Source organism: Alosa sapidissima, chromosome 14 (genome assembly GCF_018492685.1).
Source record: "Alosa sapidissima isolate fAloSap1 chromosome 14, fAloSap1.pri, whole genome shotgun sequence".
Classification (NCBI taxonomy): Eukaryota; Metazoa; Chordata; class Actinopteri; order Clupeiformes; family Clupeidae; genus Alosa; species Alosa sapidissima.
In genome coordinates, this window is record NC_055970.1 from 2,144,975 (window position 1) to 2,166,410 (window position 21,436).

Consider the following 21,436-nt stretch of genomic DNA (forward strand, 5'->3'; position numbering starts at 1 on the left):
GAGAGAGAGAGAGAGAGAGAGAGAGAGAGAGAGAGAGAGAATTTTAAAGGAAGGCAGGTCACTGCTTAACTAAGACTAACAAGGATACGTGCACATGTACACACGTACATACACACACACACACACAGTTTTACTATGAAAATCTATTGATATATGTATGTATGAGTGACATGTTCAGGTTTAATGTATTATATAACATTTGCTTTGACAAAGCTAGGGACCAATTTGTCACGTCAGTAAAGCATTTTGATTTTGAATTCAAAGAGAAAGAGAGAGAAAGAAAGAAAGAGAGAGAGAGAGAGAGAGAGAGCAAAAATTCCTTGGTGTGTGTAAGATTGATTGTACCAGAACGTGTCTGTGTTAACTTCTGATGTAAGTTCATCAAGTTGAAGCAGTGGATTACCACATGGGTGTAGAGGATTCTTTCTCAATCTGACTGGTCGAGGCGTAGTCATCCCTCTGCTCAATGCAATGTGAGGTCGCAGAAATCACAGCACAAATCAATAGAGTGCTAAGAAAGAAATAGAAGCACTTGCAGACACACCCACATACTCTCCGAGCTCTCCGAGCTCACTCACTCACTCACGCGGCATGGCTGTGGATGGGAGCCCACTCGTTTTGAGAGCCGTCTCTTCACTCGTGACCCTCCCTGCGTTCTGTCACACTTGGCTGGTTGCCGTGGAGTCAGACGGTGGGAGGGTTGGCGTGGGAGACGGAGCCTGTGCTTGTGAAGGCGAGTGGACTGCCAGCGGCAACGTTGTGTGTGTGTGTGTCTGTGTGTGTGTGTGTGTGTGTACTGATTTCAGTGTGCTGTATTTCTATTTATATATGTGTGTGTGTGAGAAAGAGAGAGTTAACAAATTATATTTATGATGCTGCATGAGCAAAAGATGTGGTGTCTAGAATTAATTTCCCATCAGATATTACTGATATCTTTGAGGAAGACAGTGTGTGCACATGTGTGTGTGTGTGTGTGTGTGAGAGAGAGAGAGAGAGAGACAGACAGACAGACAGAGAGACCGACAGAGAGCATGCCTGCTCCCAAAGGGGTCTTGTCCTTAGCTTTTCCAGTTGGGCTATGAGAACTTAAGTCATTACATTTATTCATCTGACAGTTGCCTTTACGGGTTATTTCAATTCAGCACAAAATGTCCCCACAGCACCCCATGTATCATATATCATATGAACATTTCAGCTTGATATCTTATTTCTATTTGCCATGCACTATATGTGTAGGCCTTCCGCTTTTTTAAATATTCCTCAAATCTCTCAGTGAAACCATATTTTTTTCTAAAACTGATAGTTCCGGTCTTTGATTGTGATTGGCTGAATCACGTTCGATGCCGTTAACCACATTTCGTTCTATATTACTGCGCTACCATAACTTGATACAAAGTTAAAGTAGCTGCATCTCGACATTGCTTGGCAACCATTTATGGTACAGTGATTCAAAGGATGGTAGGGGTGAACCAATGACTTTGGATGCTCTGTTGATGATGCGCTGTAGTTTCTTCCGGGAGATTGCAATACCCTCTTGGAAGGATAGCATAAAATGCAAACCCAGTTTTTATTTTTCTTGCAATAGCAACGTAAAAGTGTTTGATCTTTACCATCCTCTCAGAACATGCCTGAAGTTGGAAAACACATGTTTTGGTCTGATGCCACCAATAGTTGGGAGACAAGCACTGAATAGACAGAGACACCTATTGTAGGTCTACCTTTCTGTATGAGGCCAAGCCGCATAGGCCTCCACAGTGTCTCTGAAAATGAGTCATTTTGGGTCATGCAGGGTAGTGCCTTTTATTTTCTATACTTCTGCCTAATGTTCCTTTTTCTGCCTTTTATTTTCTGCCATTGGATTCCATGGCAGCCTCTAGTAGGCTACCGAAACCTCACGGTTCTGTCCCTAGTAGGTGTTCCAACGTTCAGAACTTTTTACCATATTGTTTTACAGGCTGTTATACACTCCAGTGACCGAATAGGAAAGGTAATGTAGAAGACAAGGAACAGAAATGCAAATGGGGTTTTTATACAGCCTGGCGATTTGGCCCCAAATAAGAAACATGCAAATGGGGTTTTTATACAGCCTGGCGATTTGGCCCCAAATAAGAAACATGCAAATGGGGTTTTTATACAGCCTGGCATAAGAAAAAGTACAGTACATTATGCCTACGCAGTACCACTGCTTGTTCCCTGATGAGAAAAGGTAGAAACACAATTGGTTTCCTATGCAGTTTCACATCTTTGCTGATTAGTCCCCGATTGGTCCCTAATAAGAGAACTGGCCCCCAGTTATTGGTGGTAACATTGACCAATTATTGGGTTCTGAAAAACAATGGTTAAATCATAGACTGAATATGAAAGTGACAGAGGACGGATTATGCAAGTGAAGAAAGAAAAGGTCGAAATAAAGAAAAGAAAAGGCAGTGACTACCCCGCTTCACCTAAAGTAATGTAATGACTTCCTGCTTATGTAATAAACACGTTTAACTACAATATTGGGAAATGATTACATTACCCAGTCTTATTACATTTTTGATGGAGTTAAGGTGAGATTTGTATTACATTATTGGGGGTTATAACATTATTGGAAAACTATTATATTACTGGGTTCCACAGACACCTCTCAAGTGGGTGTTTGTTTGGATGAGGAGATTTGGGGGAAATTGATACATAGTCAGACAGGGTGGACTTAGTCAGCAGGGTGGACATAGTCAGCAGGGTGACAGAGTCAGCAGGGTGGGTTGGTGCAGTCAGAACTGGAATGGCTGGAGGATGAGGGGCAGGTGAGGTGAGCAGAGCAATTAGGGGGTGATGAACTGGAACACCACTCAGCAGAAAAAAGAAAAAGGAAACAGGATGTGGGTCGCAGTGTTACAAAGCACCTGCATAAATATTTCAGCCAAGGGTGGTTTAAACAGAGGCAACATCCAAAAGATGCTTCTGAACAGGGAGTCTGAGGTCATACTTTTAAAGTGAAACCTTTCTGTTTTTCTGTGCTGTTCCACTTAGTGTTGTAATACCAATTGTGTCTCTGTTCAGAACTGGGCTGTTGATTTTGTTGTCACAGACAATAGTGTTGCACTATATTGGATTATGCTGACTTGTTGTGTGCAGTATATTGACTTGTGTAAAGGTGAGTTGTATTGTGTTGTGCTGTATGTGTTCTTTCCTGTCTGCTGTTGTGTTGCATATAGCTCTGTTAGGTTCTGTACTTTGGCATACAGGGTGAAAGCTTGCTCAACGGTGAAGAGTGGGCAAGGGATATGGATGATACTTGCTGGAGGTCAGTTTAGTGTTAGAGTTGGGTCACCAAAATTGCAGCCCCTTCAGTGATATTTATCTATCTCTCTTATTCTTTAAACCACATCATCTCACCGTAACCATAGAAACGGACCAGCTGGATCACAGACGGCCACATGGAATAGTATTTGTTCCAGGTGAAAGAAAAGTGAAAAACAGGCAAATATAATAGACTTCTTCATAGAGTGAATTAATAAGGTGACATTTGACTTCATGAAATGATGTACTGTACATGTCTGTTGAATTTGACATTATCACGATTTACGAATGAAATAAATAAAGTTATATGAGTTTGCCTGTTTCTTATCAGTAACTCATTAATATTGTAACGTCGGCGCACAAGACATTGTTAGTGTTCTCCCACGCAGGGCATGCTGGGATACTGGAGCGAACATTTGGGGGTTTATGTCTGTGTTTCTCCTTAGTTTTGAGTGTAATGTTAGCGTCTTTGTTGTAACATGTTTCCCTTTTAGTTCTCCCTCGTGTGTGATCCTTTTTGTGTGGGGCGCTGCGTCCTCCCCTGTATGTGTAGTGTGTGTGTACTTGACCTGCCCCGTGTGTATTGTGTTCTGTGTCTGTGACCCTGCTCTCGTTTTCAGTTAATAAACCTTTTGAGTGGATAACTATGAGTGTCGCTATGAAGTCGTTACAATATTAATTGTAACGAAGTAACATGAATCATTCTCATGGCTCGTAATGCACTCCATCTGGTCACAGTATTTGTGCTAAGAGAATTGTTGGCACACCGCATAACACAGACACCCTCTTGTTTAATGGTTGTAATTTGTAATACACAATGACAGTGAGCATTACATAATTTGACAGAGTGGCAAACTGGGACAAAATCATTTCAATAACAAAGCCAGTAGATTAGTTTTGCGGCTCGTGTGCGGAGAATGTGGGCAGCATCCATTGGAGAGCCTAGTCCGTGGAAGTATGGAAGTAACAGGGTAGGCTAATGTTCTTTTTCATTCAGTGCCATCTTTTCAAGCAGGCATGGACTGGCCATCGGAATGAGGGACGTTTGAGGGACGTTTCATGCAGGGAGGGCTGTTGTGTGTGTGTGGAGGGCTGGTTGACCATAGACATAATATACATAGACGCCGCATTGGCTGCTGGAAACAAGAAATGCGGCCGCCATCTTGGACCTGTCATACTCCTCATTGCGTTGCAGCAGAAAACACAAGATGACAGCACTGTGCAGCATGTTCCTGCTCAAATCGGCGGACCATACTCGGGGGGATTTACTTTTCACAAGTAAGATTTAACATTACCGTACTATTGGTTGTATTTTGTATTTTCGAACAATGTGGCCTGTATCATAGCTACATGTATGATCTTTGCAGCAAAAAAAAACGCGTGAAAATCTGTTCGGTATTCAGTGAGATATGATTAATTAAGTGTGCTGACAGCTCATTGCACCGGCCAAACAGATTACACTGAGTGGAGTGGATGACCGGTCCAAGATGGCGGCTCCAAATCTCATCAGCGCTAGTAGGGAGCAGCGGTCGATGCGGCGTCTATGTATATTATGTCTATGTGGTTGACCACCTGCTCCTCCGCTGTCTATTGACTTGCATTTGAGCGTTTCTCTGCAACATGCATCAGTAGCAAAGAAGCCATCTGCGTTTTACATTGCGCTATTCGATTGTCGTCGACGCGGAGAGGAGAAAAAATAAAATAAGTTATCCACAACAAATCAACGAGTGGTCAGCCTCAGAACGCACTCAACTTTTTGAGATCTGAAGTCAGTCATGATTGGTCGAAATTGTTGTCAATCTTTACGCAGTACAACAAGCAAACCTATCACATTTCTGTGCGCATACAGGCAGTTACACACACGTACAGTAGGCTACACACGCACGCACTCAGAAAGACAGAATGACACAAAAATTACGATATCCCGTAACAATGAAAATGTTTTGGGATGTGTGTATCTTAATAGTATCTGGGGAGATTGTAGGCTAAAAGCGTGTAAATGCTCAACATAGGAAATAATTACAGGACTCATTTTATTCAGTTAGACTTAAAACATGCATAATAATAGTAGCCTATAGAGTTTTGTGCACAACCTCGTCCTTGCTGGTTTGGAGGTGGTCACCCTAGTGGGTGTGTGTGTGTGTGTGTGTGTGTGTGTGTGTGTGTTTTAATAGCCATTGTTTTCAAATAATGCTATGAGTAGACTCGGTGTCCAACTTACATTGTTATTTTAGCTTGCCATAAAGTTATAGTTTGCAGGTGTTACAGCTTACAGTTATTATTATCATGTAATATTAGTGAAACATTGCTTTCCCGAAATGGATGATAAATGTGCGCATATATCCTCTGGTATGTCGTGTGCCTCAGCATATCGTATAAATAATCTTGGTGGGCCGCCATGGCCAAAAATGCACGGGCCATTTTTTAGTCCCAGTCCAGCCCTGTTTTCAAGTATTTTTATGTCAAGGTTTTATGTGTGCGGGGTGACAGGGAAAGTGTTTTGAGACCTGTGTGTATCGCTCTCTCTCTCTCTCTCATTCTTTTTTCTTTATTTCTTTCTTTCTGATTTGATTGTGTCTGCTGTTCTTCCTGTGTGCTGTCTTGATTAGGACATTTCAGCTGGTATGAATCACACCCTGCTGCACACACACACACACACACACACACACACACACACACACACTCGTCATGCACTCACCCCACAGTCACACCAGAACAAAGGCTGAATACAAAACAGCGAAGAAAATGGATGATGTCATCAATCAGAGAGAGAAGAAACGTATGAAAGTGAAAATGAGAATATGACTCATCCCCACTGCACCACATGCTCCTCTGCTCTCATTTCCATGGAACATGCTCACACGTCATGCCAACCTGGTGTAATACGCCTGAAATGCACCGACTGACACAATTTAAGGTACCCTGGAAAACCAGAGAGCACAATGGAATTGTCTCTGCGAGACACTCTGGCAATGAGCAATGATGCAGTTACTTTTACCCCTTGAATCCCGGGGAACCAGCTAAACTGATGAAGACAGCGCTGCAACGTTGGAGCAGGGATGGATTACTGCACGGGCCTACCGGGCCCAGGCCCAGGGGCCCAAGGGGTCAGAGGGCCCTGAAGCCCAAGCCTTTGCATGGAATCATTGCCTCCATATCAACAAATCAGGATGTAGGCTATGAATCTGATTGAATTTAGTATTGGCTATCCCCAAAATGCACCAGAATACAGGAAATCACATCAAACAAATTAAAACATTTCTGGGGGAGGACCCCCAAACCCCCCTCCCACATATACGACAATAAGTGGGGGGCCCTTAATACATCTGGGCCCAGGGGCCCGAAACTTCATAATCCGGCCATGCGTTGGAGGACAGTACACATCGGTCGTAGTGTTATCTGATTGTGTGGAAGTCCAAAATCATTCAGAGTAAACATGGTCTAGTGTTATCCAATTGCGTGCAGTGAGATTTTTAAATGCATGCTTGTTGCCACCCCTCGAGTTGGGCCATTACATTGTTCGTGGCCAGACCCTTAATCTTTCTAGATTATCAGGGTCTGGATTTTCCAGGCTAAATTTAAGGTGCAATTCTGGTGAAAGGCGGTTAATATTTAGACTCAACAAATCTAGCACTTACCACTTGACCATCCCTCTTCCACTCTGTTCTCTGTCTCCATTCTATGCGAGTACTAGTATTATCGCTGCACTTACAGTACATGTCCTTGTCACACTGTACCTTGATTATTCCCTTGATTATTCCCTTTTTTGTAAGTCGCTTTGGATAAAAGTGTCTGTTAATTAAATGTCAACTAAATGTAAATGTACGTAAATGTAAAAGATCAAACTTGCACCCTTTCAGTGTGTGTTCCTGAGGGCACTTGTCGATTCACTGGAATAATGTGTGTGTGTCTCAATCCAAGCCACGTAGTTTGTTTTCTACTAATGGAGGAGTCTAGAACGGTACATGAACACATTAGGGGAACCGGGGGGAGGATTTTGCTGAATACGACAACTGTATGTATTCTTATCATGGGCAGCACCTTCATTATACAGGCATTATTATAGCCATGCCAAGTCTATTGTGAGTCTCCGTGTCATTGGCCAGGCCTCCTGATGAGAGTCCATATGGCCCCACTCCATGCTAAAGTGATTCTGGGAAATCTCTACTGGGGGGGGGGGGGGTTGGTGAGGGGTTACTGTAAGGCTGGACAGAGAGGGACATCGGATGGCGAACATGTGACGGCCACATTAACATGCACCAGCGAGGGGAATCAGCGGCTCTAGCTGAGTCCGATAAGGCAGCAATCCCCTGGCTAACCTTACTCCACGTCCCACACCAACCCTCCTGGCTAATTACTCCACGTCCCACACCAACCCTCCTGGCTAATTACTCCACGTCCCACACCAACCCTCCTGGCTAACCTTCCTCCACGTCCCACACCAACCCTCCTGGCTAACCTTACTCCACGTCCCACACCAACCCTCCTGGCTAACCTTACTCCACGTCCCACACCAATCCCCTGGCTAACCTTACTCCACGTCCCACACCAACCCTCCTGGCTAACCTTACTCCACGTCCCACACCAATCCCCTGGCTAACCTTACTCCACGTCCCACACCAACCCTCCTGGCTAACCTTACTCCACGTCCCACACCAACCCTCCTGGCTAATTACTCCACGTCCCACACCAACCCTCCTGGCTAACCTTACTCCACGTCCCACACCAACCCTCCTGGCTAACCTTCCTCCACGTCCCACACCAATCCCCTGGCTAACCTTACTCCACGTCCCACACCAACCCTCCAAGTGACTCGTGTGGCATTAGAGTAAACGTTTTGAGCTAACGTAGGGCCACCTGCCATTAAAGACAAACAACCTCCCACACACACACACACACACACACACACACACACACACATACACAAAACCAAAATAAGCACCAACCCCACCCAGCACAAATCTAATTCTTTTCGCTTAGCCGGGGGAGAGTTCTTACTGGCTGAGGCAGCATCTTAACACAATAATGTGAAAGGTCTATTCTATTAGGCCCACTCTATTACTTGGCCGGAGAGGAGGAAGGAGTGTGCAGATGGATGCAGGGCCATTAGTTGTACCATGAATTTAAATGACTAGCCTAAACCGCTGCCTTAAAATAGCACCCAGGATTGTGTCACGGGCTGGAGCACTCATAAGAACACGTCTCATCCTTACGTCTGATGGGGAGTGGGCCTGCTTTACATGACGCACACGCTCACACACACGCACACACAGACCTCAGCACACACACACACACACACACTTCCTGTAGCTGACTGAGCAACTGTAATATGCCCTTTGAACAAAACAATGCCGGACGTGCTTATTTCCTGTTCTAAACAGAATTAGAAGAGCAGAAGTCATTGTGGAGATTTGGCCACCCTCTTGGTCCAGACTGGCCCTGCCGGTGTTTTTGAGGGCTGATTAATGAGAATGTGCATCTGTCTTTTTTTCCATCTCAAGGACTAGGCTTTGTTGCTAAGTGAACGAAGGGCTGGAGTGTTTTGAGTTGAGGCTCCAGACTGCCCGTGGTTTACAAATGTGTTCACAAAGCCTCAAGGCTCAAGATGGGCCCTCGTGCTGGTGACGAACAACGAGGCACTGGCAACAACCACATGAGACTTGAAAATGATGTTTTATAAACCTCTCTAGTCTGTTTTGCATATTGTTACATTGTAAGTATACCATTAAGTACCATGGAACAGTCTTATACCACTTATACAGTCACTTATACCAGTTGTAAGGGCTGTTCACACCAGGAACGTTAACTATAACGATAAATATAACCATAATGATAAAAGCGTCCACACTGACCAACGATATGAACAGTCTCTCTTTGTGTTGTGTTGAATGTGATGGCTAAACCCTGATGGATTCTGATTGGCCGTCAGCTTTAATGTTCTCAAAATTGCCCTGAAAGTGATCCCCAACGATATCGTTCTTCATGTAGTTATAGTCATAGTTTATTTGGACGTCGTCATTCATATGAGCTAGAACGCTATTTGTCTGTTGTTATAGTTATCATTCTTAGTGTGTGAACGGCCCTTTAGAATAGTTATTTTAGAACTTATAAACACAAACTGCTGTATGTAGTTTTTCACATTGTTACCCTGTTGTACTTATTTGACCAGCTTTGATTGCTAATGTAACTTGCTACACTTGCAACACAATGCTGTAACTATAACGGAACAAAGGCACATTGTATCAATACTCTTTTATTTTACTTGTCTATCATAGACAACACAGACCAGACATCCCATTTTTTCCAGAATAGTTGTGTTTTTCATCACTTGTTTCAGGGTCTCAACATATTCTGGGAGAATAAAAAACTGATCTATCTTGACTTTTACATTTTTGTTCCAACTTTAATTAACAGTTATTCAAGTTTTGCTTGCACATTTAGAGAGTAATTTTCAATGTCCAATTTCAGAGCAAAGTTTACTGATGCCATCGGTACACAATAAGGGTGTTTATCCACTAAACATTTGTGATTTTTTGGCAATGGCAATGAACATGCTGATCAAATGTGTCTCCCTGCCTAAACACAGATGCTTGTGCCTAGTCCAGTGATGTCATTCACAACTTTGGAGGATTTTCTGTCATTCACAACTTTGGAGGATTTTCAAGCCCCACCTGACCCCATCACCCCAGCAAAATGGTAACTTAAAATATTTTTATTTTTTTTCCGCATTTTGGCTCCATGTTATATTTTTCGTCTCAGTCCGCTGCTTCAATTTTAATTCATATGTCAATCTGTTTATGACTCCTATGTTTGTGTGCGACTATTTTGTTTTGAATCTATGATCTTCCTTGTCAAAAAAGGAAGATGTTAAAGAAACACAAAAAAACAAATGTCCTCTTTATCATCACACTGCTCCTGCCGTGTCTCTGTTCCGCACTAGTGAGAACTACTGGCCGAGTCCTTGATCATGTAAAGGTCGGTTGGAAAGTGTCCCACTTGGCAGTGACGGCAAATTGCGTGTGGGGCATACAGTGGCCCCAAAAGAGGCCATTTCTCTGCTTATCGATACCTCTGTGCTACATCTTTGTGCTGGTTCAGTCTGGACTCCTGCTCAGCCTCGTGGCTCGGAGCACTCTCTTCCTCCAAAACAGCTTAGGTAAACAATGGCTGGACACTTTGTCATCACTGCACCAACAGGAAAAAATATTAAAGCCCTCGTCATTCAACAATTCAACAATAAACCCAGGACCCACACACAAAAGCAGACATGCATAACCATCCTGAATTGCTAAACGTTTACTGGGAACTGCTGCCTGTTGCTGGTATAAAACAAATCTCTGCACTGTTCTGAGAAGGGTAGTGACATCATCTACCACCAGCAGCAGTCGCTTCAGCAGTAGCCGTAACTACTTGGCAACAGTTGTCATGGGCAAACTGACAGGGTTATCCTGATGGTAAAATGAGAAATTATAGGCCTTTCGAATGGTTCCAGTCGTGGTGGATGAATGAACCCACCTGTCAGTGAAAACACTTAAAGCCAACACTGCTGTCAAGAACCCTTTACAACTCTGAAAGGCTCTGTTTTTTACTTTGTGTTTAAAGACTTGTTATTAAAAAGCATTTCACAGTGCAATAGAATATTTTTTATAGAATAGAATATTTCCGTCCAGTGTTGTATTAATTCTTAGCCAAGATCTTGATGATGGGAGAATCAAACCACAAAAGTCTTCTCCAGCACACCCCAAAGACTCTCAATGGGATTAAGGTCTGGACTCTGTGGTGGCCAATGGGGTTCAGGTCTGGACTCTGTGGTGGCCAATGGGGTTAAGGTCTGGACTCTGTGGTGGCCAATGGGATTAAGGTCTGGACTCTGTGGTGGCCAATGGGGTTAAGGTCTGGACTCTGTGGTGGCCAATCCATGTGTGAAAATTATGTCTCATGCTCCCTGAACCACTCTTTCACAGTTTGAGCCTGATCAATCATTCAGTATTGACTGACCAACTGCAGCAACTCCAGAACATAGCACTGAGGCTTTTACCTGTGGGCTTAGGTAAATCCAGGTGGTGACCTTTTTTTTGGCCAGGCAGTGTACAATGAACCTTCTTGGCAAAATCACTGACTAAAATAGATAAATGAATAAACAAAATAAATAAACCAACACCAAATGTTACATTCATGGAAGAGGTCTCTTTCCACACACAAGCATGTTGCGCATGGTTTTTGCTGTGATTATTCCTGAGCTATTTTTGCCCTTGTGATTCCGCCTGTTTCTTTATTCTGCCTGGAGAGAACTCCAGACCTGTCATTACATCCATTTACACCTCCTGCTCAAGCTGGGCAATCACATACACACACACACACACACACACACACACACACACACACACACACTGCCAAGAAAAAAGGTTCAAATTAATGCTGCCTTTCAGTGGAGGTGCTCTGCCAAGCCGGGAGTGTGTGTGTGTGTGTGTGTGTGTAAGATGAATTCATCTTACAATCAAAGCCAAGATACACAATCAGCCATTAGTGATTGATGAGCGAAGAAGCTGCCTTGTGACTTATGGGCGCGTGGCCAATTAACTGGGCTTCATCAGAAAACAGGTCAGCTTGTCATCATTTGGGACATGCACCTTGTCTTAATTGCTCTGTGCGTGCCCCCCCCCCCCCCGCCCCCGCCCTTTTTCCCCTTGTGTGCTTCCTTGGAAATGTGTATTCACTAGAAATGTGAGCAGCCTTCCTGTAAGCCTGAATATGGTGATAGGGAAATCAAACCCCGCAGGTGCTTGGAAACAAGATTACTGTGTGAACCAAAGATTCAATGCACCTCTGTTTGAACCCATGTGTATGCATGTGGATGTGATTGTATGTGTGGTTGTCAGTGCATTCATATGTGCCAATGTGTTGTTGATTATGTTTGTTGACACAACATGGAAATTTCTTATCATGTTAGTATTTCTTAATCTAAATTCTAGTCACGCCAGTGCTTTAGAACCAGTGGCATGAAAGAGGCGTGAAAGTGGCTGAGGAGGAGAGGCCTTCGATGTCGGCTCTTCCTATCATTGTGAAGCCAAGAAGGAGGATGAGGAGGAGGAGAGGCTGAGGAAGAGGAGGTGGAGGAGTAAGAGGAGGTGGAGGAGGAGGAGGAGAGGCCAAGAAGGAGGAGGAAGAGGAGGATAAGGAGAGGCTGAGGAAGAGGAGGAGGAGAGGCTGAGGAAGAGGAGGTGGAGGAGGAGGAGAGGCCAAGAAGGAGGAGGAGGAAGAGGAGGAGGAGGAGGAGGAGAGGCCAAGAAGGCCATCAGACCTGTGCCACCCTGGGGACCTGTCTTCTCAGGAGGTGCGGTGCGGCGTTTCAGGCCCAAATTTGATTTCACGCTTGTTACTCACTCGCTCGCTTCAGCACCCCAGCACCAGATTAAAAATGCATCACATCAGAGCAATTACAGCTACACACACACACACACATGCACACAGACACACACACACACACACACACACACACACACACACATGGACACACACACACATGCACACACACACACATTCACACACACATGCACACACACACATTCACACACACACACACACACACACATGCACACACACACATTCACACACACACACACACACACACACACACACACAGACACACACACACACACACACACACCCTACTGCTCAGACAGCTAACCTTCAGACGACTCCTTCAGACAACTCGTCTCGTGAGTGTGTCTGTGGGGGTGGGGGAAATCAAGCCTCCCCGAGCTATTTAAATTAACCACTACAGTGGTGAGCACTACATGTTTCCATATCTGCTTTCTTTTTCTTGACTTTTATTTTTAGTAAGACTAAATGGCAGATATAAATAGCGAGTGTGATGGCAACGATGGTGGATTCTTTCCAAGTGTGTCTGATGTATATTGGAGCCCTCTGTGTGTGTGTGTGTGTGTGTGTGTGTGTGTGTGTGTGTGTGTGTGTGTGTGTGTGTGTGTTGTGTGGGTGAGAGAGACACAGAGTGGAGGTAAAAATGGCTCACAGTGAAAGCAGACATGTCTTGTCACACTCCATGGGGTGATGTTACCTCGTTCCACACACAGATACATGCACACGCACACACACACACACACACACACAGACACACACACACACTAGCATACACTACCTCTCTCCCTTTCACACACTCATACACCACATACTACACGGCCACGTGATAAGGTCATTCTCCTCTGGGCCTCTCCAATGCCCTCCACTGCCACGGCCATCAGGAGCTCACAAAGACATCACACTCTCTAGGCACTGGAGGAGAGAGAGAGAGGGATGGATGGAGGGAGAGAGGGATGGATGGAGGGAGAGAGAGAGGGAGGGAGGGAGGACAGGGATTTCCTTTCAGGGGAGCTATACGTAATGCTCTGTCAAGTCTCTGTTTTCAATGCATAATTTAAGCTCTCTGTTTTCATCTGTATAGTGTATATGAGGTACATGATTTACATACAGCTCTACCCAGTCAGACTAGATGCAAGATCCAATGCAAATAATAGCCTTGTGGCTCAAGTAGCATCTATCTGGGGACCTTTTTTCACCTGCAGAACATACATGAGATCATGAAATGACACCTATTTTTTCCCCTTACTGTAAGCTTGCGTTATTTATCAATCTGGTTTATTTTCTCATGAGTAATGTAGTACATTTTAAATAGGTCCAAGCTCAAGTAGTAATGTACATGATGTGTTCTTCTCCTGTCCATCAGCAGGCTCCTCCCTCTTCCCATCAGCCTATCACCTATGGTCATAACTTTGATGGACATCCGAGGGGAGGGATCTAAGCTTGTCCGATGGGTAAAACATGAAGGTTCTGTTAGTCATTCAGGATGCAAAAACTCTGTTATGCAGTCTGTCCAGGCTATTCATTGAGTGTGGGTTGTGTAAGCCCTTCACTGTGCACACCTACATCAATATGCCTTTGCACATGACATAATGAAATCAATCAACCACAACAAAAACAACCTCACATACTGTAGTATCGAAAGTGAGCTTTTGAGCTGAACTAAGCATACGGTTCCATTTTGAAAGAGAACTCAGTGAGAAATAACAGCCTCTAAACCTCTAAAGACAGGAAGAGTCTTCCAGTAATCAAACAGATGAATGCACCTCAAACATTCTACTTGATTTCCCTCACAGTATTAAACCTCCCCCCACCCCCACCCCCACCCCCACCCCAAAGCACACACATTCCCACAAGAACAAACAAGATCACAGCTGAGAACACACTGATTCATAACAGAGTTGAAGAGATTCATGGGACATGACTGTGATGCCTGTGTCCCACTCATACATAAAAAAAAATCTGACGATTGAACAAAAACAGGCTGTGAAGGGGTCAGCAGAGAGAGTCTCTATATATGGGTCAGCAGAGGGAGTCTCTATATGGGTCAGCTGAGGGTTGATTTGATTTGATGGGCTTCTGTGCCCCGGTGTTCACTGGCATGATTCTCAATTCCTGTACCAGGTTTGCTACTTCATGCTCTCTCTCTCTCTCTCTCTCTCTCTCTCTCCTCTTGCCAACTGAACCACTTTGATCTGGGGAGAAATAAAACAAGGGCATGGCTAAATTTAGAGGAGCCTCCTCTCTCTCTCTGTCTCTCTCTCTCTCTCTCTCTGTCTCTCTCTCTCTCTGTCCCACTGTGGTGGTTAAACTGTGCCCTGTGTAAGGAACCTCTGCTGAATATTTCAGCAGGCTTTCCCCCTGGAGAGGAACAAGTGTGTATTGCCATTGAGTAACCACTATCCCCAAAGGACTCTTGGCTTCTTAGCTGCACTTAGCCAACATCATGTGTGTCTGTATGCGTAAGAGTTTGTGTGTGTGTGTGTGTGTGTGTTTCTGCTTGTGTGTGTGTGTGTGTGTGTGTGTGTGTGTGTGTGTGTGTGTGTGTGTGTTTGCCCATGTGAGTGAATGTATGTGTGTGTTCAAGGGACGGTGTGTGTGTGTGTGTGTGTGTGTTTGCCCATGTGTGCTTTTCCAGTAGCAGTGTTTCAGTGTTCTGTTCCCCAGTCTGTTTGTTATCCCAGGAAAACAAATAAAATCATGTATTTTAAGTCTGCAAGAGGGAGCAGCATCTTGAACACACGAATAAACAACGCTGGGTTTATTTTTAGAGTTTTTCGGGGCATATGGGACTGTTTTTCCGCTACGCAGTGCTGGAACATTGCTACGCGTGGGTGACCTAAGTTCAGAAGCCGCTCCGCGTGGGTGACCTAAGTTCAGAAGCCGCTCCGCACTCAGGGCCTGGGCAGCGCAGCCTACTCGGCTTATCCCTACGCTCACAATGCATCCTGGGAAACTGAAAGGCTGCACGTTCCTACCTGCCTGGAGGGATGGAGGGGGCATGAAAGGACTAGGCGTCTTGAGAAAAAAATACAGTATATATTCTGAGACCCACTGTGTCAAAGACCCAGAGAGCAAGTGCTGGTTGGTGCTATTGAGGCAAATTGTCCTTTGTACTTATCACCACCCTATGTGACAGGGGGTGTGTGTGTGTTTGTGTGTGTGTGTGTAGGCTTAAATTAATGCACACACCTGCAGGCAGATGGCCCATTTTTAGCATTGCGCTGAGGGCAACAAGTCTGCTAATTGTAGCCAGTTGAGCGCAGCTACGTAGGAACGAGGAAGCCGTGCACAATGTCCTGAAGCTGGAGGCTTTATTATGTGTCGTGTCCTGTATACGACACAATGTCAGCTTGACTTACTAAACCCAGCCAAGGCATAAGGGACACTGAATCACCATGGCTGTCCCATTCTCACTTTATTTCTTTTGTAAGAATCCATTGGTTATGGTAAAGACATTTACAGGAAAACTTCTGCATGTTAAATGGCTCCAATCTGCTATCAATGTCCATCTTTGGGTCAGACATTCTGCTGTACACACATACATACACACACACGTACACACAGAGAAACCGAAACAAAGACGGACAGACACACACACAAATACGCAAACAAACACACACACACACACACATGCCTGCATACACACACATGCACACAAACAACACACAGGCTTTACTCAGAAGGAGCTATTTCTGTCCATTGCCCTGAGCCTAAATATAGTCAGGTCACACAGGTCATGTTTGAATGCTGTCATCATCTCCTAACCTGGCTAGACGCACCGCTGAATGTGATCAGGCCATTACTGCGCTACTGGATAATCCCGCTGGTCTCATTCATGGTGAAACTGTTGATATTTTTTGGAGATTACCATAATGTGATGGATAAAATATTTGAACCCTACTCACGAATCATGCAGGACAAAGCTCTAAAGTCTGGAGTGTAAACACACACACACACACACAAACTGAGTACTGATTAAATAATAATTTAAAATGGAGATTCACTTCAGATTTATTGCAGAGGAAATATAATTAGACTTGTGATGTGGCAGCCAAACAACAAAATGAATCATCAGTTGTTATACTGTATTATTAACAATATTACAATTAAAATATGATATTGATTCTGTTACAATATAGCTTCAGCAGTTTACGGGTACAACAGAATACAAGAAATAAATTAGAATTAGATTAGAAAAAAAGTCTGGGCTACACAAAGGGCTAAAGCTTAACAAAAGGTGTATGCTACATTCTCGTAATATACACTCTAAGCACTATAACCATATTAAATCCACACCCATATGTGTGTGTGTGTGTGTGTGTGATGATAATAATATACACTCGAAGCACTATAACCATATTAAATCCCATACACCCATACACGTATACTAGAAACAAACCGAAAAGGAGCCGTAAATAGAAACAACAGAGTAAAAAGACATCTCACATGGTGTTCAGTGTGTGTTTGTGTGTGTGTGTGTGTGTGATGAGCTGAGACTGGAGTGAAATCTTTCAGACAACTTTATGCTCATAAGCTTACCCAGAGAAGGTATTTGATGGTGTGTGTTTTGTGTAACAGCATGTGTGTGTGTGTGAGTGTCTGTCTGTGTGTGTGTGTGCGGGTGTGTGTGTCAGAGTGAGATCTTTAGTGGAACTCTCTCCTGGTTGGCCTTGCTAGGCGGCTTTGGGTTCTGGTAGGACAGTCTCATGAAAACCACGATTAGTATGATCCCTGCAAAACACACCAGTACATCATTTACAAATACATTATCAAGTTACAATCATTGGATTTCAATGCCTTGACTTTGCTTTGATCAACAGACTGGCAGCAGTGAATTTAACCAAATACTGTTGGTTCAAATTGTATTTGTTTCAGTTAAAACCCACTTAGCATGTAGCATATCTATTCAAGAAATCATGAATATTACTCAGCTAATAAAATATATGCCTATATGAGCCAAACAGTGTTCTATTCTGTCAAGCAACTCTGTGAATAGACTTCCAATTCAGAGTAATGAATTAATTGGAGAGTGATTGGGTTTAGCTGGCTTGTTCGTGTTATTTCGCTTAGTTAGATTGGCAGTGAATTCAACCAAATGCATTGCAAGCTATATGATCCAAAAAGTTTTCCCATGGTGCACGGGGCCCCTTACCGATGACTCCAAACGTGCCACCCAGGATCCCCACAGTGGACTGGAGGGTGGGCATGCCTTGCAGCTGCTTGGCAGCCATGCGACAGTTTCCCCGCACATTACATGTGCACACCGTCACTGGGTAGAGAGAGCCAGACAGGGTGAGTGTCTGAAGGATCAGCCACATTGATTTTAAATTTGGTGATGTGTTTGTGTGTGTGTGTGTGTGTGTGTGTGTGTGAGTGTGTGTGTGTGTGAGTGTGTGTGTGTGTGTGTGAGTGTGTGTGTGTGTGTGAGTGAGTGTGTGTGTGTGTGTGTGTGTGTGTGAGTGTGTGTGTGTGTGTGTATGTGTGTGTGTGTGTGTGTGAGTGTAAGTACAGTACATTTAATTTATAGAGCACATTTAAAACAGTTTCCACTGACCAAAGTGCTGCACAGAGGATATGGCTAAAAAATAAAACAAATCAAAGCAAATCAGAACAAGCAAAATATAAAAGGCAAGCACAGAGAGAAGCAAGACAAATACAGAAATACAATAGACAAATAGACAGCCCTAAACAAATAAATAGCAACAGTACAGAAGACACTTGAATATGAAGAAGAGAGGAGAGAGATGGACAGCTAGGAAGCAGGGAAGGCCAAGGAGTAAAGGTGGGTCTTTAGTCTTGATTTAAAAGTGGTGATGGAGGGAGACAGTCTAACATCTGGGGGCAGACAATTCCACAGAGGTGGGGCTGCTACCGCAAAAGCTCTATCGCCTCTTTGCTTGAGGCGGGTGCGGGCCACAGAGAGAAGACCCTTGTCGGCAGATCTAAGGGACCTGGATGCTGAGAGGGGATGGAGGAGGTCTGAAATATATGAGGGAGCCAACTTATGTAATGCCTTATAAACAATCAGAAGGACTTTGAAGTGGACCCTAAAGCTAATGGGGAGCCAGTGTAAGGAGGCCAGAACAGGGGTGATGTGTTGGTATTTCTTGGTGCCAGTAAGCATCCTAGCAGCTGCATTTTGTACCAATTGCAGACGAGAAAGTTGGGACTGGGGGAGACCAAGATAAAGGGAGTTGCAATAATCTAACCGGGATGTAACAAATGCATGAATTACTGTTTCTAAGTCCATGGAAGACAGAGAGGGTTTGAGATGGGAAATAATTCTCAGATGATGGAAGCTACTCTTGATAACAGAACTAATCTGCCTTTTAAAACAGAGCTCTGAATCAAGGATGACACCTAGATTTTTGGCATGTGGCTTGACAAAAGAGGAGAGGTGGGCTAATTTTCCTTCAATCAGGGGTCTAGCTTTAGAAGGACCAAAAATTATGACCTCTGTCTTATCATCATTTAGCTGAAGGAAGCTACTATTCATCCAGCACTTAATATCCTGGAGACGATCCAGAAGAGGCTGAATGGAGTTATCAGATCTTAAGGGCAGGTATAGCTGGGCGTCATCAGCATAGAAGTGAAAAGAGATGTCATATTGCCAGATGATGTCACCAAGGGGGAGCATGTATAAACAGAACAGCAAAGGGCCCAAAATGGAGCCTTGCGGGACCCCATAGGAAACAGGAGCTGAGGAGGAAGAGGAGCAACCAAGGGATACTGAGAAGGTTCTGTGTCTGAGGTAGGAGCTGAACCAAAGTAGTGCTGTCCCCTTTATGCCTACCCAGTCCTCAAGACGGGTAAGGAGGGTGTTGTGGTCCACAGTATCAAACGCTGCGCTGAGGTCCAATAGAACCAGGATTGCATTTTGACCTGAATCTAGAGTGAGAAGCAGATCGTTGGTGACTTTTAGCAGAGCCGATTCAGTACTGTGGAGTGTTCTAAAACCTGACTGGAAGGGCTCAAGGATGTTATGCTCAGTCAGGAAGGGAAGCAACTGGGCCAGCACTACTTTCTCCAGTACCTTGGAAAGGAAAGGGAGTTTAGAGATGGGGCGGTAGTTATTCAAAGAATTTGCATCCAGGTTGGGCTTTTTAAGCAGGGGTTGGGCCACCGCATGCTTAAAGCAGGCAGGGACAGCACCAGATGTCAAACAGGAGTTGATAACTAGCTGTATGGAAGGGCCCAACACATCAAAGGCATCTTTCAAGATAGGAGAGGGGGCAACATCACCAGGGGAAGATGTGGGTTTCATACAGAGGACTATGTCCTTGAGATCTGCTAGCGATACATCAGCAAAGTGACTGAAAGTAGATAAAGGGCCTGAAGACACCTTAACTGGGGGGGAAGGCAGAGGAGGGGGAGAGAACAGTGCTCTGATGTTTTCGATTTTATCAATGAAAAATTTCTTAAATTTCTCACAAGCATCAATACTTGTGAAGGGAGCCAGTGAGAGTGGAGGGTTGGTGATTTGATTAATAGTGTGAAACAGAATTTTGGGTCTGTTAGCATGTTGATTAATAATATCAGAGAAGTATTTAGCTCTGGCTGCTTTGGCGGCTACCTGGAAGGATGCTAAAGTAGATTTAAAAATGTCATGGGAGAATGTAAGACGGTCTTTTAGCCATTTCCTTTCAGCTCTCCGGCAGGCCTGCCTGAGTGAGCGGGAGGCATCATCTAACCAGACTTGAGATTTAAATTTCGGACGCTTGTGACAAAGAGGAGCCACCATATCAAGAATGTCTGAGCAGGAGGAGTGGAAAAGAGCAACCATATCATCTGGGCTGGATGAGGCAGAGGAGGCTGAGGACATGGTAGTAGCAATGGCCTTTTTGACAAAAAGGTCAGAGAACTGAGCTGCTGACTGAGAATTTATACAGCGAGAGTAGCGGCCAGTAGCTTTAGCCGCCTGCACAGGGTTAGAGATGACAAGGTTAAATAAAACAGGTAAATGGTCAGAGAAGGACGTTTCCTCAACCATAATATTACCTACAGAAAAACCATAAGACAAAACAAGATCAAGGGTATGACCTAGTATGTGGGCGGCTTGATCAATATGTTGAGTGAGTGTGAGTGTGTGTGTGTGTGTGTGTGTGTGTGTGTGTGTGTGTGTGTGTGTGTGTGAGTGTGTGTGTGTGTGTGAGTGTGTGTGTGTGTGTGTGTGAGTGAGTGTGTGTGTGTGTGTGTGTGAGTGTGTGTGTGTGTGTGTGTGTGTGTGTGTGTGTGTGTGTGAGTGTGTGAGTGTGTGTGTGAGTGTGTGTGTGTGTGTGTGTGTGTGTGAGTGTGTGTGTGTGAGTGAGAATTGAGCAGCCGCCTGGGGACGTGTCTATGGGTTCAGTGGGTCTAGGGAACAAAATACACCTGATCATTGCCACAGACACCAGATGAGATGGCTCAAATGAGTAAGTGTGTGTGTGTGTGTGTGTGTGGGAGGGGAGGGGGGTATGCACCTGTGCCTCTCTTCCCAGTCTGAGGACACTGTCATCTAGGCACATCAGACAAACACACACAAACACACACACACATACACACACACACACACACACACACACACACACACACATACATATGCAGAGGAGAATAATCTAAGTATCAGTTACTTAGACAGATGTCTTACCCCAACATAACTCTGCCGCTAGCCATCAAAACACACACACACACACACACACACACAAACATATCTTACATTGTACAGACAGTCCATCTGGGCTCTGGATTTAATCCTCCTGCGTCTTTGTCACGTCTGTATAATCACAGCTGTGTG

The 21,436-nt window shown here is 44.4% G+C and overlaps 1 protein-coding gene across 1 annotated transcript in view; it reads right to left on the minus strand.

The window, feature by feature from the left end:
- Positions 1-16,656: 16,656 nt before the first annotated feature.
- The window catches only part of cdh16 (cadherin 16, KSP-cadherin), a 71,316-nt gene continuing 66,536 nt past the window's right edge, over positions 16,657-21,436 (minus strand). Inside the window, exons 15-16 of the mRNA XM_042062533.1 lie at positions 17,816-17,932; positions 16,657-17,394 (exon numbers count right to left, since the gene is read on the minus strand). Coding sequence (XP_041918467.1) covers positions 17,294-17,394; positions 17,816-17,932 — 218 coding nt within the window. The 3' untranslated portion in view covers positions 16,657-17,293. The remainder of the gene's footprint in view (positions 17,395-17,815; positions 17,933-21,436) is intronic.